The 19,754-nt window shown below is 34.3% G+C and overlaps 1 protein-coding gene across 1 annotated transcript in view; it reads right to left on the bottom strand.

Annotated features, from left to right (window-relative positions):
- AGPS (alkylglycerone phosphate synthase) overlaps positions 1-19,754 on the bottom strand; it is a 130,245-nt gene that overhangs the window by 62,833 nt on the left and 47,658 nt on the right. The window contains exons 6-10 of the mRNA XM_018065051.1: positions 18,913-18,984; positions 17,427-17,506; positions 16,067-16,147; positions 6,036-6,161; positions 3,142-3,250 (exon numbers count right to left, since the gene is read on the bottom strand). Coding sequence (XP_017920540.1) covers positions 3,142-3,250; positions 6,036-6,161; positions 16,067-16,147; positions 17,427-17,506; positions 18,913-18,984 — 468 coding nt within the window. The remainder of the gene's footprint in view (positions 1-3,141; positions 3,251-6,035; positions 6,162-16,066; positions 16,148-17,426; positions 17,507-18,912; positions 18,985-19,754) is intronic.

The following is a 19,754-nucleotide window of genomic DNA, read 5'->3' as shown; positions in this document are numbered from 1 at the left end:
TCTACTGAAAGATGAGCTTTATTTAACAAAAGATGAAGTAAAGTGACACAGAGGACCAACAGAAAGCATTTCATCCATTTCATTTTAGAGCAAAGACTAAAATAAGGGTGGGCAATGAGTTAAAAAATAAAAATGTGCTTTTAAGCCATTTTTCAAATAAAAGAGCAAGTCATTATAAATTACTAGTAAATTCCATATATAGGAAAAGAATAAAAAACATTTCAAATGCTTTATTATATTTTTAATTATATTGATCAATTATGTAATATATAAAATGGGAGGAAGCTGCTTATCCAAAAAATCATTATGAAAAATTCATAACACAAAACAAGACAAAAACATTAATCTTAACTTGGTTAGTCCCATGTGGAACTTAGTAGGATGGGGGGAAATAGGTTGTTTATAATAGTAATGCATTCAAGGTTGTCATCAAATGACTTCCCTCACGGCTCAGACTGCAAGGAATCTGCCTGCAATGTAGGAGACCGGTTTTGATCCCTGGGTTGGGAAGATCTGGAGAAGGGAATGACAATCCAAACCAGAATTCCTGCTTGGAGAGTTCCATGGACAGAGGAGCCTGGCAGGCCACAGTCCATGGGGTCGCAAAGAGTCGGATACAACTGAGCAACTAACACAAACATAATGCTTTCAAGGCTGTCATCAAAGGATTTAACTACAGCAAAAGAAAATGCTTTCTAAAGCTCAAGGAAAAGTGCTTTCTAAAGCTCAAGGAAAATTTAAGGCAGGAGGTTATTAGATAGTTCAAAATAGCAGAAAAAACAGTATTGTTAAAGAATATGATTTCACAGAAGTTTACCTTCTCAATCAAGCTGTCTCCTGGCCTAGAGTAAGATGACTCTATATTCACATATATACAGAAATGGTGACCAGGAACCACAAATATACTTACAAAGATCACTGATGCAAAAATAATGAACAGCCACAACAGTAATAAATTTAACATTTTCTGAGTACTTACTATCTGCTTATAAACTGTGTGGCATAATCTCATCTGACCCTCCCAAAAGGCTTATGAGTACTTTTATTATCCCATAGAGCTAAGGACATTGGGCATAGAGAATCACCTAATTTACACAGTCACAGAAATATAAGTGGTGAAACCAGGACTAAAATCCAAGTCTGAAAGATTTCACGGTTCATGCTCTTAAATCAGTATGGCATTCTGCATGGATCTTTATAATAAAATCTCACTTAAACACAGTAATGTACCCTAGAACATATGCTTTTTAAAAAGTAAGCAAAGATATACAGTTTATTATAATAAGTTTGCTCTCCTTAAATTCATACAATAATTTACTATTGAGGTATGAGGCAGCCCAGTGTTTTAGATAAAGTTCAAACTATTTTAAAAGGGATAAAAGACTAGATTATCTCTTCAGCCACCCTGTAATCCCTACCACTCCACCCCAATCTACAGTCCACTTCACCCTACAATTAAATCTTATGTTCCATTTTCTCACTTGTAAATCTACTCACATGCAGTTCTCTCTGCAGGGCAATTCCCTCCCCACCATTCCTGCAACTGTCTAAAATTATTTCCTCCTTATCACCCTTGAAGGACCATTTTAGGCATGACCCCTCAAAGGAAATCTGCCTAAGCATGCACCTACATGACCTTTGTCTGTATTTCTCTTCTGTTTATGTCTATCATAGAATTTATCTTATTCTATTAATAATGGTCAATTATTACTTGTATCCTTGAGTGTTCCAGCACAGTACCTAGCAATCAGAATTTTTTAAATGCTAATTGATGGGAGAAAAAAATGTCTGATGTGGTTACTTGAAAAGATAATTTATAGGGTTGACTCCAACTATCTATATACCAACAGTAAAACTAATAATTATCAGTTTTAATACCTATTATCCAATTTGATATTCAATGGGAGAAAGTTATATTTTTCTCAGTTAACTCTTAGATAATACCTTAATATGAGAAGTCCCAAGATTATACTTTTAGAGAACTCTGTTATTTTAAAGGAACTTAACATTTTGTTTTTCTCATCAAAACTGCAGTTCTGTTTTTCCATCAAACAGTACACTGACCTATTCGCTAGAAAAAGAGTAAGAGAGTAAATTGGTGAAATACCTTGACAAAAGTTTGTCACTAATTATCATGAAAAATACCTAGGCTATTACCACTGGTCATCATAACTTAATAGGTGATTTCAGTACATTACTAAGACACATAATTTGTAATTTTTTCCTTGATGTTACCATCAAAAGTTAGAATTATGCCCTAAAACTGCTTATTATAAGTGCTCTTTTATCCATATATAGCTATATGTTTTGAAAATCTTTTTGACAACTTGTACTACCTTCTGACATTACTAATGAGTTCCTCTGGTAATGTAGAAACACTTTATTTCTCTAAACTTAAAGGATAACTATCCCCTTCTACCATCCTAAAACTGAAGAATATGCCTAGCTTCACCTTACCCATAAAATTCATAGTGCCTACGTAACAGTTTGCAAACCAGAAGGAAGATTAGTTTTTGGTTCTTTTTCTGATAGATACAGAAATTAACTGTTTTGCATAAAATGAAAAACTATATTCTAACCTACCTAGTATTAAGTAACCAAGCAAAGGACATGACTTAAGCAAAAAAAAAAAAAATAAAAGACCAAGAAGTTTGAAAAGATGCGAATTTTAAATTCCACTTCTTAAAACACCAAGTAGCAAATAACAAAAGATAAAATTATAGAAAGACAAAAGACAATAAGATAATACTCTATTAAACGCTTCTTGATAATTCAGAGATTAGAAAATATCACACCGTAAAATATTAAAGCAAACCATTTTAAACCCTAACAACTACTCCTGCTAAAATTGATTCAAAAAGAAAAATGTATTTCTAAAAGAAAAATAAAATAACACCAAAAGAACTAAGCTGGCTCTAAAACCATAAAAAAGCAAAATGCAGGAGAAAGTTTAATAAGATGTTCTCATAATAAAAATTTATGAAGTACTAAATTAAAGTAATAAAACTTAAAAAAACACCATTCTTTTAACATGCAAAACATGTCTTTCTTTCAAAAATCTGATATCACAATATCACAAATTTTTACAAAGTTGAATCACTAACCTGTATTTTTTCATAATAAATTTGCAGTTATATTTACCTTCAGATCCCATGATGAAGTGATGGATATCAGGGCCTGTTGACATTCGAGGTCCTTGACAGCTTTTTTCTATTATACCTCTAGGTGTTACCATTTTTATATGAACCACCTGTTTAATACAATGCATGATGTAAATTCTAGATGTCTGTCAGTGAATGTTGTTTGTGTGGGTACACACACCCTATATATTTATATAAAACACTATTTTTAAAATATTGGTTTAAGTGACAAATGGTGATTCCCTTCAGAATTCTAATACCTTTTAGTAATTTTCAGACTAAAAATAAATTTTACATAACTTTAAAAGAGGGAAAAAATATTCTAAGATTGTGAATATTCCTAAACCAATAACAGTCTTAAAAACTGAAAAACAATTTCTTTAAACCAAAGTTACTCTAGGGTTATCCATGTGGTAAAGAACTAAAGAACAGGAAAAATATGCAATGATCATATTTTAATGGGTTCATTCTTTCACTCATTTAACATTTACGAAGCACCATTATGCATGTCAAGCATTATTTACATGCTCAGAATTCTAAGAAAAGATTTATTCTTATCTTATTCCCACCTTCAACTTATCTACTTTACCCACACAGTAGAAAAGAATGAAGTATTCATTCTGATCATATCAAAACTGGGATGAAGAGGGAGCTGTGACTAAGCTAAAAAGAGGAGGAGAGAGATGTGTGAGACATGTCTCTCACACATGTGAGAAAATCATTGTCGGGAGAGGGTCAATCAAATAATGCTCCTCAGATCTGACTCAGAAATGGTTAGGTAAAACCCAACACATTCTTAGGATGGTTTTTTGATGGATAAATAAAAATAGAGTATGTATTATTGAAGGAAATGAACAAAGGATATAAATAAACAATTTACAAAATAAAAAGAAAAACTGCCAATAGGACAACTTTTAAATTTTAAAAGTTTACATTTACTAACAAAGAAATATAAAATTATATGACAAAACATAAATAAAAGGTCTAGTAAAATAAACATTCTCATAGCGCTAGTAAGAATGTCAAATGGCACAAGATTTCTAAAGAGCAACTTGGCTATAAGGGTCCAAAGACATAAAAACATGCTTAATCCAACAATTCAAACTCTAGGAACTTTCCCAAAGAAAATGATCAAAGATGTATGCTAAAGAAATTACTACAAAGGATATTTTTCCCTTTATTTATTACCATAATTTTTAAATAAAAAATAACTTAAAATATTTTTATAGGGAATTACTTTACTAAATCACAAATTATCAATGAAAGAATTATATGCACTTTTTAAAACTAGTGATACAAATCTATGCTCATATACATGGTAATGTATTGATAATATAGTTTAAAGAGCAGATTAAACACAGTATGATGCTTTTTTATAATTAAAACTAGATATAAACATGTAAATAAGTATATTAAGATGTGTACTTATAATCTGTGGCCCTTAAGTAACTGTAAAAAGGATTAAAATAAATTACATGCTTTAGCAGTACTAAAGGTAGCAGTCTATCAAATACGCTTAACTTTGATAAAGCTTTTAATAATTTAATAGCAAAAGGATCAAATTCTCTCCTCTGAAACTGAATTTGTTATCTTAATTGCAAAATGAAAAATGTGATTTCTAAAATATCTTCAATTAAAAAAAGATAATGTAAATATTTTTAAAGTGTTCATTATAGAGACAAAGTCTTAAATTGTTGGGTGTTAACTACAAAGAACTAATATATTTTATCAATAATTTGATATTTCTATCAACACAGGCATGATAAAAATATTGTAATGCTGCTGCTGCTGCTGCTGCTAAGTCCCTTCAGTAGCGTCCGACTCTGTGTGACCCCAGAGGTGGCAGCCCACCAGGCTCCCCCGTCCCTGGGATTCTCCAGGCAAGAACACTGGAGTGGGTTGCCATTTCCTTCTCCAATGCGTGAAAGTGAAAGTGAAGTCGCTCAGTCATATCCGACTCCTAGCGACCCCATGGACTTCAGCCTTCCAGGCTCCTCCGTCCATGGGATTTTCCAGGCAAGAGTACTGGAGCGGGGTGCCATTGCCTTCTCCAATTGTAATGCTAGAGTTGAAAAACAAAGCTAAACAGCTCTAAGAATAATGTTAGGAACACCACATTAATAGTCTCAAAAATTATCTTTCAAATTGTTTTCAAAATATTGATGATAAAGGGAACTAACATGAATGAAGTACCTATTACATGCCAGGGATTCCACTATGAGTTTTCATCTTATGTCCTTTATTTCTCATAGCAATTCTACACAACAAATAACATCATTCTATTTTATACTGCAGGAAATTGAAGTTTAGAAAGGTGAAACAATTTGCACAAGGACACAAAAGTAATCACTGTAAAAACCACAAATGGAACAAATGATACGGAATTCCTAGCCAGGATGCCTATCACACTAACTTTCAAGAGCAATAACACCAGGTCAGTGAAAACAAAGTGATGTGTACATAAAACATTACACTAACTAGAACATTTTCCACTGGGCTCTTTAATTCTACACAGAAACTTTCTTTCAGAAAAATAAATATAATGTCTCATAAGGCCAAAGAATAGTAATGACAGACCACCTAATTAAATAGACTAAAATCTTGGTAGAGTTGAAGACTAAGGCTCTAAGTCTTGCAAAATAAAATTTATATGTATTTATAAGTCAGATAAAACATCTACAAAGCTTAGGTATTATTCACTCAAAAAGAAGCACTCTTAAATGACCACAGTTGTGTCTTTTAACTGTTTGGATTATAATGCATAGTCAATGTTATTATAATCAAAAGAGGTATACTTTTGAGGGGACTCTTCAACTCAATTTTTAATGGCTTAACAACTTTATAATAAAATCTATCGACCAATCAATTATTATATAGTAACTAGAAAAAATTTACCAAGTCCTCAATATTGCCATAAATATTCTTCTTCATGCCTGATGCTCGAGTAGATACCCATCCTCCCACAGTGCTGAATTCCAGGGAATCTGGTTCATGACCTGTACAATAACCACTTTCTTTAAGCTGAAAAACAAAAATGTAATATTTTACCAGTGAAAACGGCCCCATTTTCCACAGCACTCAACACATTTACTCTTTCCACATTAGAATTTCCACGTGTCTTTGCTATCTGGACTCATTAAAACCTAAATAGATAAAGAAATACTTTTATCATACTTGTCCAAAAATATTTTTAGCTTTTTCCTAGTGGAAAACTTTGCAAAACTGAAAACTATGAACCAAGAGGCCGTTGTATTTTCCACAGGCTCACCAGGCAATCACACTCCTTACATTCTTTCATTTAAAAGACAACTACCCTTCTTACTTCTTGTTCCAACAAAGAGACAATTTAAACACTTATAGACATCAGATTATACTTAAATAAGTGCCAGCTTCACCTGAACACTTTCAATAAATAAAGCACTTAATCTCTTATTTTCCCTATCGTAATATAATCTGCAACAGGCCTGCAGAAAATCTGAGCAAATTGCCTGTACTTAAATCTCTTAAGGAGTCATGTGTTTTAATGTACAGCCATCTGGCTAGGTTTCCTGCATGTAATACCATCATTTATTTGTGATGCAGATCATGCATTCCTGTACATTAAATAGTCACTTGTTTCTCATTTTTCTATATTAGCTTGGCTTTGCCATCTGCACAGCACCTGAGGTTGAATGGATGCCCTTTACTGCAACAACACCAAAGCCATTCCACTAAAATCATTTTAAAGGCTCAGCCATCTCATGTCGAACGGTACAGACACCACCATCTGCATACCCACTGTCTACTGCACTCAAGCCCATCAATCTGTGTTGACCATTTTGATAGTCATCCAATTAAGCAACTGTTTCTGTTTTTCAAGTAAGCCATGCAGAGATGTAGAATATGTCAGTTGTGTTTACAACTGTGTATTTAAGTATCATATGCAAGTTATAATCCAAAATTTGAAAGTCGAGTAGACTAAATATAATTTGTTAGCTTCTGCAGATAAGCAATGCAAATTATTTATCATGTCTAATTCTGTTGCTGGAAAACAAGATTTAAAAAGACATTACTAAATAATGGAATTTTTCACTAAACATTCAATATGTTTATTTAATTTTAAGAGGTAAATAACCACTCATAAATAAGTAGCTTAAATACAAAACTGAACGTTAAAATCGAGATTATCAGACCAATATACTTCCCTAACTCCCCAACAATCTTTATTCATATCCCAACAATCTATATTCATACTGTGCTGTGCTCAGTCACGTCTTGACTCTATGTGACTCCACAGACTGTAGCCTGCCAGTCTCCTCTACCCATGGAATATTTTATGTAAGAACACTGGAGTGGGATACCAGTTCCTACTCCATATTATTTACTCTCAAAAGACTACTGTCTTTCAACTTTTCTGAAGGTAAAAAATACACAAACACACACATAGAACTCTTGAAACTAAACAAGAAAAAATCCAATTAAACAATAGACCAAAGATCTTAACAGACATTTCACTGAAAATAGCAAATAATCATATGAAAAGATGTTCCAGATCATATGTCATCAGAGAAATAACAATTAAAACAACAAGATACTACTACACCTCCAAATGAATGGCCCAAAACCAGAATACTGACAATACCAGATGCTGGAGAGGATATGTGGCAGCAGAAACTCTCCGTGCTGGTGGGACTGCAAAATGGTACAGCTACTTTGGAAGACTGACAATTTCTTACAAAACTAAATATACTCTAGCAATCATACTCCATCTATTTAGTCAAGGAGTTGAAAACTTATGTCCTCATAAAAACCTGCACACAATGTTTAAAGCAGCTTTATTTATAAGTGCCAAAACTTGGAAGCAATGAGATCTCTTTCAGTAGGTGAATGGATAAACTATGGAACATTCAAATAACTGAATATTATTTAGTGCTGAGAAGAAAAAAGCTATCAAGCCATGAAAAGACATGGAGGAAATGTATATTACTAAGTGAAAGAAGCCAATCTGAAAAGGCCACATATTCTATGATTCCAACTGTATGACATTCTGGAAAAGGCAAAACTACAGAAACAAGAAAATCAGTGGACGACTTCCCAGGTGGCTAAGACTCTGGGCTCCCAACGCAGGGCGGGTGGGTTCGATTCCTGGTCAGGGAACTAATTCCACATGCTGCATCCAAGAGTTCACATGCCGCAACTAAAGAAGCCACAAGGCTGTAACAAATGAATACTGAACATCCCACGTGCTACAACTAAGCCCTGGCACAGCCAAAGAATTAAGTAAATAAATTTTTTTTTTTTAAAAAAAGACCAATGGTTGCCAGAGGCGAGGGGTTGGGGGTGGAAAATAAATAGGGAGAGTACAGAGAATGTAGGGAAGTGAAAATACTCTGAGTGATATTATAATGATGGGTACTCAACTGAGCGACTTCACTTTCACTTTTCACTTTCATGCACTTGAGAAGGAAATGGCAACCCACTCCAGCGTTCTTGCCTGGAGAATCCCAAGGACGGAGGAGCCTGGTAGGCTGCCGTCTATGGGGTCGCATAGAGTAGGACACGACTCAAGCGACTTAGCAGCAGCAGCAACAATTATTTAAAATTTGTCCAAACCCACAAATGGACAGCACCATGAGAGAACCCTAAAATAAACTAAGGACTTTCCGTAATGATGATGTGCCAATGTAGGATGTCACTGTATCATTTGTATGGGGAATCTAAAAAAGCTGAACTCAAAGAAACAGAGCATGGACTGGTGGTTATCATGGGATGAAAGGGTGGGGGAAATGTGACAATACTGGTCAAAAGGTACAAACTTCCAGTTACAACATGAATAAATTCTGAGAATTCAAGAAAAAGCAATCTACCATTCTTGTGAGTGATGTTGATACTGGGGGAGACTAGGCAGCATGCACAGGCATATAGGAAATCTCTGTACCTAGCTCTCAATTTTGTTTTAAACCTAAAATTGCTCTAAAAAAATAGAGTATTTAAAAAAAATGAAACAAAGATATTTTCAGACAAATGTAGAAAAATTCATCAACAGCAGACCCACACTAAAGATATAAATATTTAAAACAAGCTCTTCAAGCAGAAAGAACATATCACCAGATTACATTAAAGGCATCATAAAGGGTAACTAGGGACTTCCCTGGTGGCTCAGTGGTAAAGAACCCTCCTGCTAATGAAGGAGATGTGGGTTTGATCCCTGGATTGAGAAGATCCCCTGGAAAAGGAAATGGCAACTAACTCCAATGAGTTGCCTGGGAAAACCCATGGACAGAGCAGCCTGACAGTCCACGGGGTTGCAAGAGTTGGACATGACTAAGCGACAAAAAACAAAACAACTAGATGGGTAAATATAAAAGATGATTTCTTATTGTTTAAATATCTTTAGGTGATGACTTACTATTTCGGTAAAAATTATAAAATTATCAAAGTAGAACACGTGACAATGGCATAGAGATAAGAAACATAATATTTTATGTGTTTTATGCTAAACGCTAAATATTATATTACCACCTTAAAGTAGACTGTTTTAAGTTAAAGATATATACGATAAAACCTGAAACAATCCTTAAAATAACAAAAAAGATAAAATGGTATCATTATACAAAACTCAATCCAAAAAAAGGCAGTAAAAAGTGGAAAAGGAGAAAAAACAGGTAAGATAAAAAACAAATGGCAAGATGACAGACTTCAATTGAACCATATCAATAAACCACAATGACAGTAAATGGTCTAACCACTGCAATTAAAAGACAGAGACTGTCAGGTTAGATAAAAAGGAAAAACCAACTGGTAGCTACTTACAAGAAAAGCACTGTAAATATAAAAATATAAATTAGTAAAAAGTTTAAAAATGGAAAAAGGAAAAATATATACCATGCCAACAACAGTGAAAACAGGAATGGCTGTTTTAACATCAGATAAAGTAGACTTTAGAGCAAAAAATACCATCAGAAAGAAGGAAAGCAATTTCATAATAACAACACTGTTCACTAGTCAAGAAGCTATAACAATCCCAAGCATTTATTCTCCCAATAACAAAGCTTTAAAATATATGAAGTGAAACTGATAGAACTGCAAGAAAAAATAGATCTACAGTAATAACTGGAAGTTATAATTTCCTTCTGTCAATAATTGATATAACAAGTAAACAAAAGAAAAAGGTTTTAATACAGAAGACCTAAACAACACTATAAATCAATTTGACTTTATAGACTACTCCAACCAACAACAGCAGAAGACAAATTCTTTTCAAGCATCCATGGTATACTTACAAGGTAGACCATGTTGTAGGCCATAAAACAAATATCAATTAATTTGATATGCTTTAGGTCATATAAAGAATGTTTTCTGAACACAAGAGAATTAACAGAGAAATCAGTAACAGAAAGATGTTTGAAAAAAAATCCCCCCAAAATTGCAAACTAAACAACAACATGTAAGTACCTATGGGTCAAAGAAAAAAAATCAAAAGGGAAGTAGACAATATTTTGAAATGAATGAAAATGAGAAGACATATCAAAATTTGTGGAACACCACTAAAGCAGTAGTTGGGAGAAATTTATAGTACTCAAAACCTATATTAAGAAGAAAGGCCTCAGGCTTCTCTGGTGGCACAGTAGATAAGCAGCTGCCTGCCAATGCAGGGGACACAGGTTCCATCTCTGGTCTGGGAAGATTCTATATGCCATGAGGCAATTAAGCCCAAGCGCCACAACTACTGAGCCCATGCTTTGGAACTGAGTCACAACTACAAAACCCACGTGCTGCAACTACTTAAGTTCGCTATGCTCTAGGGCCCGCGAGCTGCAACTACTGAGCCTGTGTGCTGAAACTACTGAAGCCCACACGCCTGGAGCCTTTGCTCCGCAACAGGAAAAGTCACCACGATGAGAAGCTGGCACACCCCAACAAACAGTATCCCCTGCTTGCCACTAACCAGAGAAAGCTCATGCAAAGCAACAAAGACCCAACACAGTCAAAAATAAACAAATAAAATAAAAATTTTAAATTATATATTAAAAGAAAGGCCTGAAATCACCTCATCTTCCACTTCAAGAAATAAAAAAAGCATTTGACAAAATCCAAAATCCACTCCTAATATAAAACACTCTATTTTCTGTTCTAGGTTCTTTGTATTTTCATATGGAATTTATAATCACCTTATCAATTTCTTTAAAAAAAAAAGTCTCTTGGGATTTTGATTGGGATTGCATCAATTCTATACATCAATTTGGGGAGAACCAATAATAATACTGAATCTTCTGACCCATGAACATGGTATAGCTTTAGGTTTATTTTAGGTCTGTTTATTTCTCTCAGCTGGGTCTTGCAGTTTTTAGTATTCAAGTATTTCATATCTTTTTAAAAATGTTTAATGTATTTATTTGACCACTCTGGGTCTTAGCTGCATCATGCCAGGTCTTCAGATCTTCACTGCAGCATGTGGAATCTACTTCCACGACCAGGGATCGAATCCCAGCTCCCTGTATTGCGAGCATGGAGTTTAAATCACTGGACCACCAGAGAAGTCCCAGTATTTCATATTTTTAATAGATTTTTCCTTAAGTATTATATATATATTTTATAATATAAGTGGTATTTTAAAATTTTCCAATTTCTGATTTTTTATTAGTATACAGAAATAAAATTGACTTGTGTATATAGCTTTTAAATCTAGCAATCTTACTAAATTTACTAACTAGTTCTAAAAGTTTTAGCTCCCATTAGATTTACTACACAGATAATCATGTCCTTTGTGAATGAAGACACTTTTTCTTCTTCCTTTCCAATCTGTATGCCTTTATTTCTTACTTTAAAAAATTTAAACAGTTCTATTGAGATTTTTACACCCCACCCCTGGAAAAAAAATAGGATATGTGCTTTGATTTTAATAAAATTATAGGATATTTAAACAAACCTACAGTGACAAAAAGCATATCAGAGACTGACAGGGATATAGTAAAGATGAGATGGAGAGAAATATAAAGAGGCCAAAAGGAAACTTTTGGGGTTGGCTGGCGCATGTGTTCTATATCTTGACTGCAGTAATGGTTTCATGCTTGTAGTCATATACCAGATCTCATCAAGTTGCACATTTTAAACCACTGCAATTTACTGTGTGACAAGTATATCTCAATGAAACTGTTATAAAACAAAATAAAAAAAAAACGACTCCAGATTTTAGCTCAAGCTGCCCAAAGAATTGAACTATCACCAACTGGGATTGAGAAGGCTATAGAATAAGCAAATTGAGGAGGGAAAACTTAAATTCAATTTTTAAAATTTTGAGTTTAAAATGTCTATTACATATACAAGTAGAGATATCAACTAAGCAAGTGGATATGCAAGTCTAGAATTCAAGAAAGAAGTCTGAGGTGATATAAATATTGGAGTCTGGCATACAGAAGGAATATTTAAAATCAGCTATCCTTGAATGAAGCAAACAGTACTCAGTAAAAATTAGTGAAATAAATAAAAGTTCTAAGCACTTTACATTATTAACTTATTTCATCTCAACAAAAACTTTATGAAACAGGAATCATTATTTCCATTTTATAAAGAAATTGAGGCATAGAGAAATGCATCCAGAGGTGGGGGAAATCATAAGTCATATATCCCCAGACTACTAACTAGTAAAATCAAGTAGCCAAAGAGTTAATAAACATAGAAACAAATTCCCAAAATCCATAACTGACATTTAGTGACCTCCCTTAAATTTCACACATATTAAAATCAATGTCATTTACAAGTTAAAAAGATGAAAATCTGTGCTACCCAACTACTATATTTGTGTCATTTAAAAACTTTTAGAATGAAAAAGCAGCAAGTTTTCAGTCAGTTACCTCAGCTGAAGAAGAAACTGAAGGATACAGAAGCATAAGTGAGGAAGAACCGGAACGAGGATCAATACAGCTGTAGAAACTATTTTAAAGTCTACCAGAGGCAAAAAGAAATGTTCTGTGTTGGCATTTAAGGAAATGAACTAGTAAGTAAAATATTAAAAGTTCCTAGTCTAGTAAAATGTCATTTAAATTTCAAGGAAATATGTTCCTTGAATTTTAATTCTAACCTTTACAAAAAATCTTGGAAAGGTTAAAATACTATATCAAATGCTGAAATAAAGGATATAAAATTATAGACATGAAAGGCCATCCTTTGTTATAAAAAAAAAAAAAACCTGCTGTGTTGACAATGCCTGTCAGAGCAACAGAAGACTAAACAGGTCTTTTTACATTTTTCATTAAATGCTATTATTCAACCCATGAAGTTAATTATAAAGTATAATAATTAACAAATCTAATTACCTTGAATTTATAAAACCTTGACTTACTGAAGATCTTTAATGCCTCAATGAATACGTTCAATTTTATCTAGTTCTCTGTACCTTAGTGCATTAAATTAAAAAAAAGAAAGATAAAAGTTTAATACTTTTTTTCAAAGCCTTTCATCCATAATTGATCACTGGACAACCCACTCCAGTATTCTTACTGGGATAATCCCATGGAGAGAGGAGCCTGGCAGGCTACAGTCGATAGGGTCGCAAAGAGTCAAACATGACTGAAAGACAGCGCGCGCACACATACACCCACCAACTGCCTTCAACTCTTTACCATGAAATGAGGGAAAAGACAATAAAGAGATCAACAAGCATGTCACATCGTTATGTTCTGTTAAAAGACAGGAAGGAGGGGGTCTCTGTAATCCAAACTGAACAAAACATTCAGTTCACAGTCAGCAAATTGGACTTTTTAAATTTTGTTTGCAAAAGCTGAGTTACAATTATCTTGACCATATTTTAAAGGGCTGAAGGAATCAATACATTTTAATAATGACCTGCCTAGACTCCATGAAGAGAACCTCAAGTTTCCTAAAATTCATTAGGATCCCAAAAGTATATAAGGACTCTAACAGTTCCACTTATTCATGGCATAAGCTGTTTTCAGTAAAATTATTCACTGAAAATTTAAATGAATAGCAAATACCAACCAACTGATCAAATTTATTAATTTCTGAAAATTCTATGTCCAATTTACTCTATTTTGCTCCATATTTACTACTTTATTTCAAGTCACTATCAGCCCTTGCCCAAATTACTGCAGCAGCCACTTTATCTGCCTTTATGTCTCCATCCACCCTCCACACAGTAGCATACAAGAACTATCTAAGTGCAAAGGCAAAGTTCAAACTTTATGATCTGACCTCTTCGTATTGACCTGGCTTCATCCTCTATCACTACTAAATGTATGAAAGAAAGTGAAAGTCACTCAGTCGTGTCCGACTCTTTGCGACCCCATGGACTGTATAGTCTATGGAATTCTCCAGTCCAGAATACTGGTTCTGGACTTTCCCTTCTCCAGGGGATCTTCCCAACCCAAGGATCAAACCCAGGTCTCCTGCATTGTAGGGAGATTCTTTACCAGCAGAACCACAAGGGAAGCCCAACTATATGTATACTCATCCCGAATACAAGCACAAAGGATGTGTATTCTCCGTTACACACATCCTAGATCTCAGCCATACTCAGCTACCTGCAGATCCCCTCAAGAAACAGCTGCTTATAAAGCTTCCACACATGCTTCCTCTGACTGGATTGTTCTCTCCACCCCCATATTTCCTTCTCACTCTGATTTACCCTGAGGTTTCATTTTAAATGCCAAGCTCTCTATGATACTGTCTTCAACTCCCCTTTGAACCTCATTTGATGAGCCTTAACAGTCAGAACTGGACATGGAACAACAGACTGGTTCCAAATAGGAAAAGGAGTACATCAAGGCTGTATATTGTCACACTGCTTATTTAACTTATACACAGAGTACATCATGAGAAACGCTGGGCTGGAAGAAGCACAAGCTGGAATCAAGATTGCTGGGAGAAATATCAATAACCTCAGATATGCAGATGACAACATCTTTATGGCAGAAAGTGAAGAGGAACTAAAAAGCCTCTTAATGAAAGTGAAAGAGGAGTGAAAAAGTTGGCTTAAAGCCAACGAAGATCATGGCATCTGGTCCCATCACTTCATGGCAAATAGATGGGGAAACAGTGGAAACAGTGTCAGACTTTATTCTGGGGGGCTCCAAAATCACTGCAGATGGTGACTGTAGCCATGAAATTAAAGGATGCTTACTCCTTGGAAGGAAAGTTATGACCAACCTAGATAGCATATTGAAAAGCAGAGACATTACTTTGCCAACAAAGGTCAGTCTAGTCAAGGCTATGGTTTTTCCAGCGGTCATGTATGGATGTGAGAGTTGTACTGTGAAGAAAGCTGAGCGCCGGACTGTGAAGAAAGCTGAGCACCAAAGAATTGATGCTTTTGAACTGTGGTGTTGGAGAAGACTCTTGAGAGTCCCTTGGACTGCAAGGAGATCCAACCAGTCCATCCTAAAGGAGATCATCCTTGGTGTTCATTGGAAGGATTGATGCTAAAGCTGAAACTCCAGTACTCTGGCCACCTCATGCGAAGAATTGACTCACTGGAAAAGACCCTGATGCTGGGAGGGATTGAGGGCAGGAGGAAAAGGAGACGACAGAGGATGAGATGGCTAGATGGCATCACCAACTCGATGGACGTGAGTTTGGGTGAACTCCAGGAGATGGTGATGGACAGGGAGGCCTGGTGTGCTGCGATTCACGGGGTTGCAAAGAGTCAGACATGAATGAGTGACTGAACTGAACTGAACTGAACATCCCATATTTAGCTGCCTTCTAGCAATTCTCATTGAGTTATATTGTCTTTTTACCTAATTTTCTGTCATAACATAAGCTTTCCAAGGTTAAGAGACGGGTGTCTTATTCACTATGGAGTTCACAGCATCCAGATCAATACCTGATCCACAACAAAAACTGAAAAATCTGAGTCAGCGAAATACAGCGAAAGGTACTTTTTTCATAGAGGAGACACACAGCAGTTTTGAAAATCTTAAGTAACATACCTGTCTTTCCAATTCTTGTCCTGTTATGCCAGCCTCTACATGAGCTGTCAGATTGTTTTCATCAACCCAGAGGATACGATTCTGTTGCAAAAGAAGAAAAAGTCTCATCTCCATGAACAGACACTTTCTCAGGAAATACAACTTCCTAACTCTAAGCATCAAGTGACAAGACAGAAATTAAGTAGCAGTACCCACACCAGAAAGCGCCACTTGTCCCTGACTATACAACATCACCGAGTCAGTAACACAGGCAGTATATTGCACAGGAGTTGGTTTAAAACATAGACACTCATAAAAGGAGGAAGAAGGTCTCAGATTAAATGAGACTAAAAGAAACCACCAAAAGCTAACGTGGGCCTTGTCTGAATCCCTATTCATACAATGAATTATAAAATAAAGACAGTTTTGAGATAACTGGAAAACGAACATGGACTGGATACTAAATGACATAAGGATTTACTTTTAATTTTGTCAGAAGTGATAACATAGTAAGAAAATGTCCTTTTTAAAAGAAATACACAGAAATACTTGGTGTAAAGTAGTATGCCATCACGATTTGCTTTAAAAATAGTAGAGGAAAAAGGATAAAGTCAACATGGCAAATGTAAATAATTATTTAGGGACTAGAAATATTATTCTCTCAACTTTGATGCTTAAAAATTTCAATAAAATCATAAATATTAAAGTTTTTATTATAATAAAGGATTATAGAAGCAGGAATACTGTTGACTATATGAAGATCAAGTTCATACCCAAACTAAAACTTTAAAGTAGCACAAGGGCCAACTCTTAGACCATAATGAACCAAAATTTCAAAAAATAATCCAAAAATTAATAGTTCCTTTAAATGGCAATCCACTCCAGTATTCTTGCCTGGAAAATCCCATGGACGGAAGAGCCTGGTAGGCTACAGTCCATGGGGTCGCAAAGAGTCGGACACGACTGAGTGACTTCACTTCACTTTCCTAATTTTAATCTTAATTAGCCCCTCTGTTCTTCCAAAAACAAAGTGCAATAGCATTAGTAAAAATTTGGGAAACAATTAAGTTTTGATGACTCGAATTAACATTGACTAATATTATTTGTTTTTTAATAATACAAATCAGGTCATCTATTGTATCACAATTTCAATTCATGCTTTTCAAATTATCAATTTCATATGTTAATTTGGTAGAATTCATCAAGGTATACGACTAAGAGTGAACTTAGCTTTTAGAGATCTGAAAACAAAGATAAAATGATGAAAAGAATTTTAAACAAAATGGACAATACACTTTTAAAAAAACAACTAAGATTGAGCCATAAAGAAAACTTTTAAACCCAAACACTATCTTCAAACACATCTTATGTTATCATATACCATTTGTGAAGTGTCTAAAGAAATAATTGTTCTTGTCTCATCTGCAGGACACATCAGGCCATATGAAACACTTGTTCCTCCTGCCAAAATAGAAGACAATAACTATGCTTAAATATTATTTTTTAGCTACATATCTAGGGCAAATCCCTAATACAAAGTATACAAATAGGCCCACTAGGAAAAATACCTATTTCTACTTTGCAAAATGTAATTGGCAAATACTAACACACTAAAAGTAAACTCACCTTTATTTTATGGTGCGTGCCAAAATGAAGAAATATTATGGAGCTGAAAGCAATGGGACATGGCTCCATCCCTTGGGCACACTCAAGTGAAGCCCCTAACAATTTGTGGAACTCCAAAAACATAATTAGAGAAGTTCTAAGCTAATGATTACTGTGGAGAGACAGCATAAAAGAAAAAAATACCCATTCTATACAACTGGAGACACCATTATCTCCTTTCTATCATATTTATGAGATTCAATTATCATTTAAAATACTGTCTTATATTTCCATACAAAAAGACCTCAACAAATTAGAATATATTCCTTAACATTTGTTGTCAAAGGAAAAATGCTTTCTTGATAACAGTATAGAACAATATAGTATTCTCAATTCTTAACCAAATCTGTATAATCATATATCAGAATAAATTTTTAATAGGTACTTTCATATGTTTTGGACAGAATACACATGGAAGTCACCTTGACACAGGTAAGAATTATAGGGGGTGTTTACCTACAAGGTTCAACTTAATTTTTCAAGGTATGATAATATTAAGAATATGGCTATGACCAGTGACCACTATTTCTTGTCAAAGTCATTTGAAACCAGAAAACTATTTCATTAAAAGTGGCACTGTAATGCTTTTGTACAGGAATTCAACAGGAAGTACCAGCTGAAGAAGGTGTCTGGAACTTATGATGTGTAGGGGTCCCATTTCCATTCCATTAATGCCAATTCAGTCAGTGAAGGCAACCTCCTTTGGCTTGTGGAAGTTGTTAAAACAATATGGTTGATGGATGATCAAAAGAGATTAAATTTGCTTTAAAATGTAAAATAATGTTAATTTTCAGTATTAAAAGATACTATTCATTTGGTCATCACTGTCCTGGTTGATCTTTTACATATGCATATCCCTCCTCAAAGATTTATGTTGGGTATAGCTAGTCTTTGAAAAAATAATATTCTCTCCATTAAGATAAAGGTTAGAAAGTAATTACTAAAGAAGGCACATTTTCTTACTTAGGCAGTAAGTCAGAGCTTCAGTTAGAATCCATATGGGAAAGAAGCCACAAACTAGGGTAAATCATATCTCAAACGGTTTAGGTAGATCTACTGAGAACAGATATGAGCAGCATAAGCCAATTTTTCAGGATAACCATATCGTAACTATAAGAATACTTATTTTCAGTGGGAATGCACAAATATTTACAATAGAACAACTTTACATCACAATAAAATTCAAAAGGCACAATACCTACCACCAATTGGTATGATACAAAGGTTATATTTGCACGCTAGATTCACAATCTTAACTACATCATCATGACATGCTGTTGAAAAAAGGGAAAATAAATTAATCCCAAACATGAAAAAACTCTGGGTAATATTGCAATACAAGGGTCTAAAGTGCAATAAACTTCTTCATTTATTCACTCATGAACACATTAAATCACTATTCTACAACTATTTTTTATCTTTAACTTTTTATTTTTAAATAATTTTATACATTTTGCAGTTTAAATATCTACACAGCATACACATATACCTAGTACATAGATATTCAAACTGCAAGATGAGAAACTCACCTCCACTGTAGGGAATACCACATTGTCTCAAATTGCCTTACTGTCTCAAAACTTGCCTTCATGCAAAGAAAAATTTGAACCTTATTACCCAATGGAAATTTACATTAAAGTTTAACAAAGACCTCAGTGAAATGACAACATGTTGGGAAACAAACTTCTTGGAAACTTCCCAAGAAGTTCTTATACTGAAAGAGTCAACAGAACAAAACTTTGATTTAGGCACCAATACACTACTCAAACAGATCATTTTCTTCCTGTGTATGTCAACCTCCTTCCTATCACAGAATTAAAGCAGGACTTTTCCCTCAGATACTCCCTGAAAAGAAAAAAGATTACATCTAAGAACTAAAAGTTCATATATGAGGCAATTTTTCAAAAAATAAAATACTCTATATATTCCTTTTATTGAATCTGAAGAGAAAAATGGAAGAGAAGATTAGCAGAACTTCTTACAAGGTGATTATGGACAGTAAGACGCAATATACTTACTCTGCTTTAAAATTTCTTCTACAAGA

The sequence above is a fragment of the Capra hircus genome, chromosome 2 (genome assembly GCF_001704415.2).
Source record: "Capra hircus breed San Clemente chromosome 2, ASM170441v1, whole genome shotgun sequence".
Lineage (NCBI taxonomy): Eukaryota > Metazoa > Chordata > Mammalia > Artiodactyla > Bovidae > Capra > Capra hircus.
Note: the sequence above shows the minus strand (reverse complement) of the source record. Positions and strands in the feature narration are given on the sequence as shown.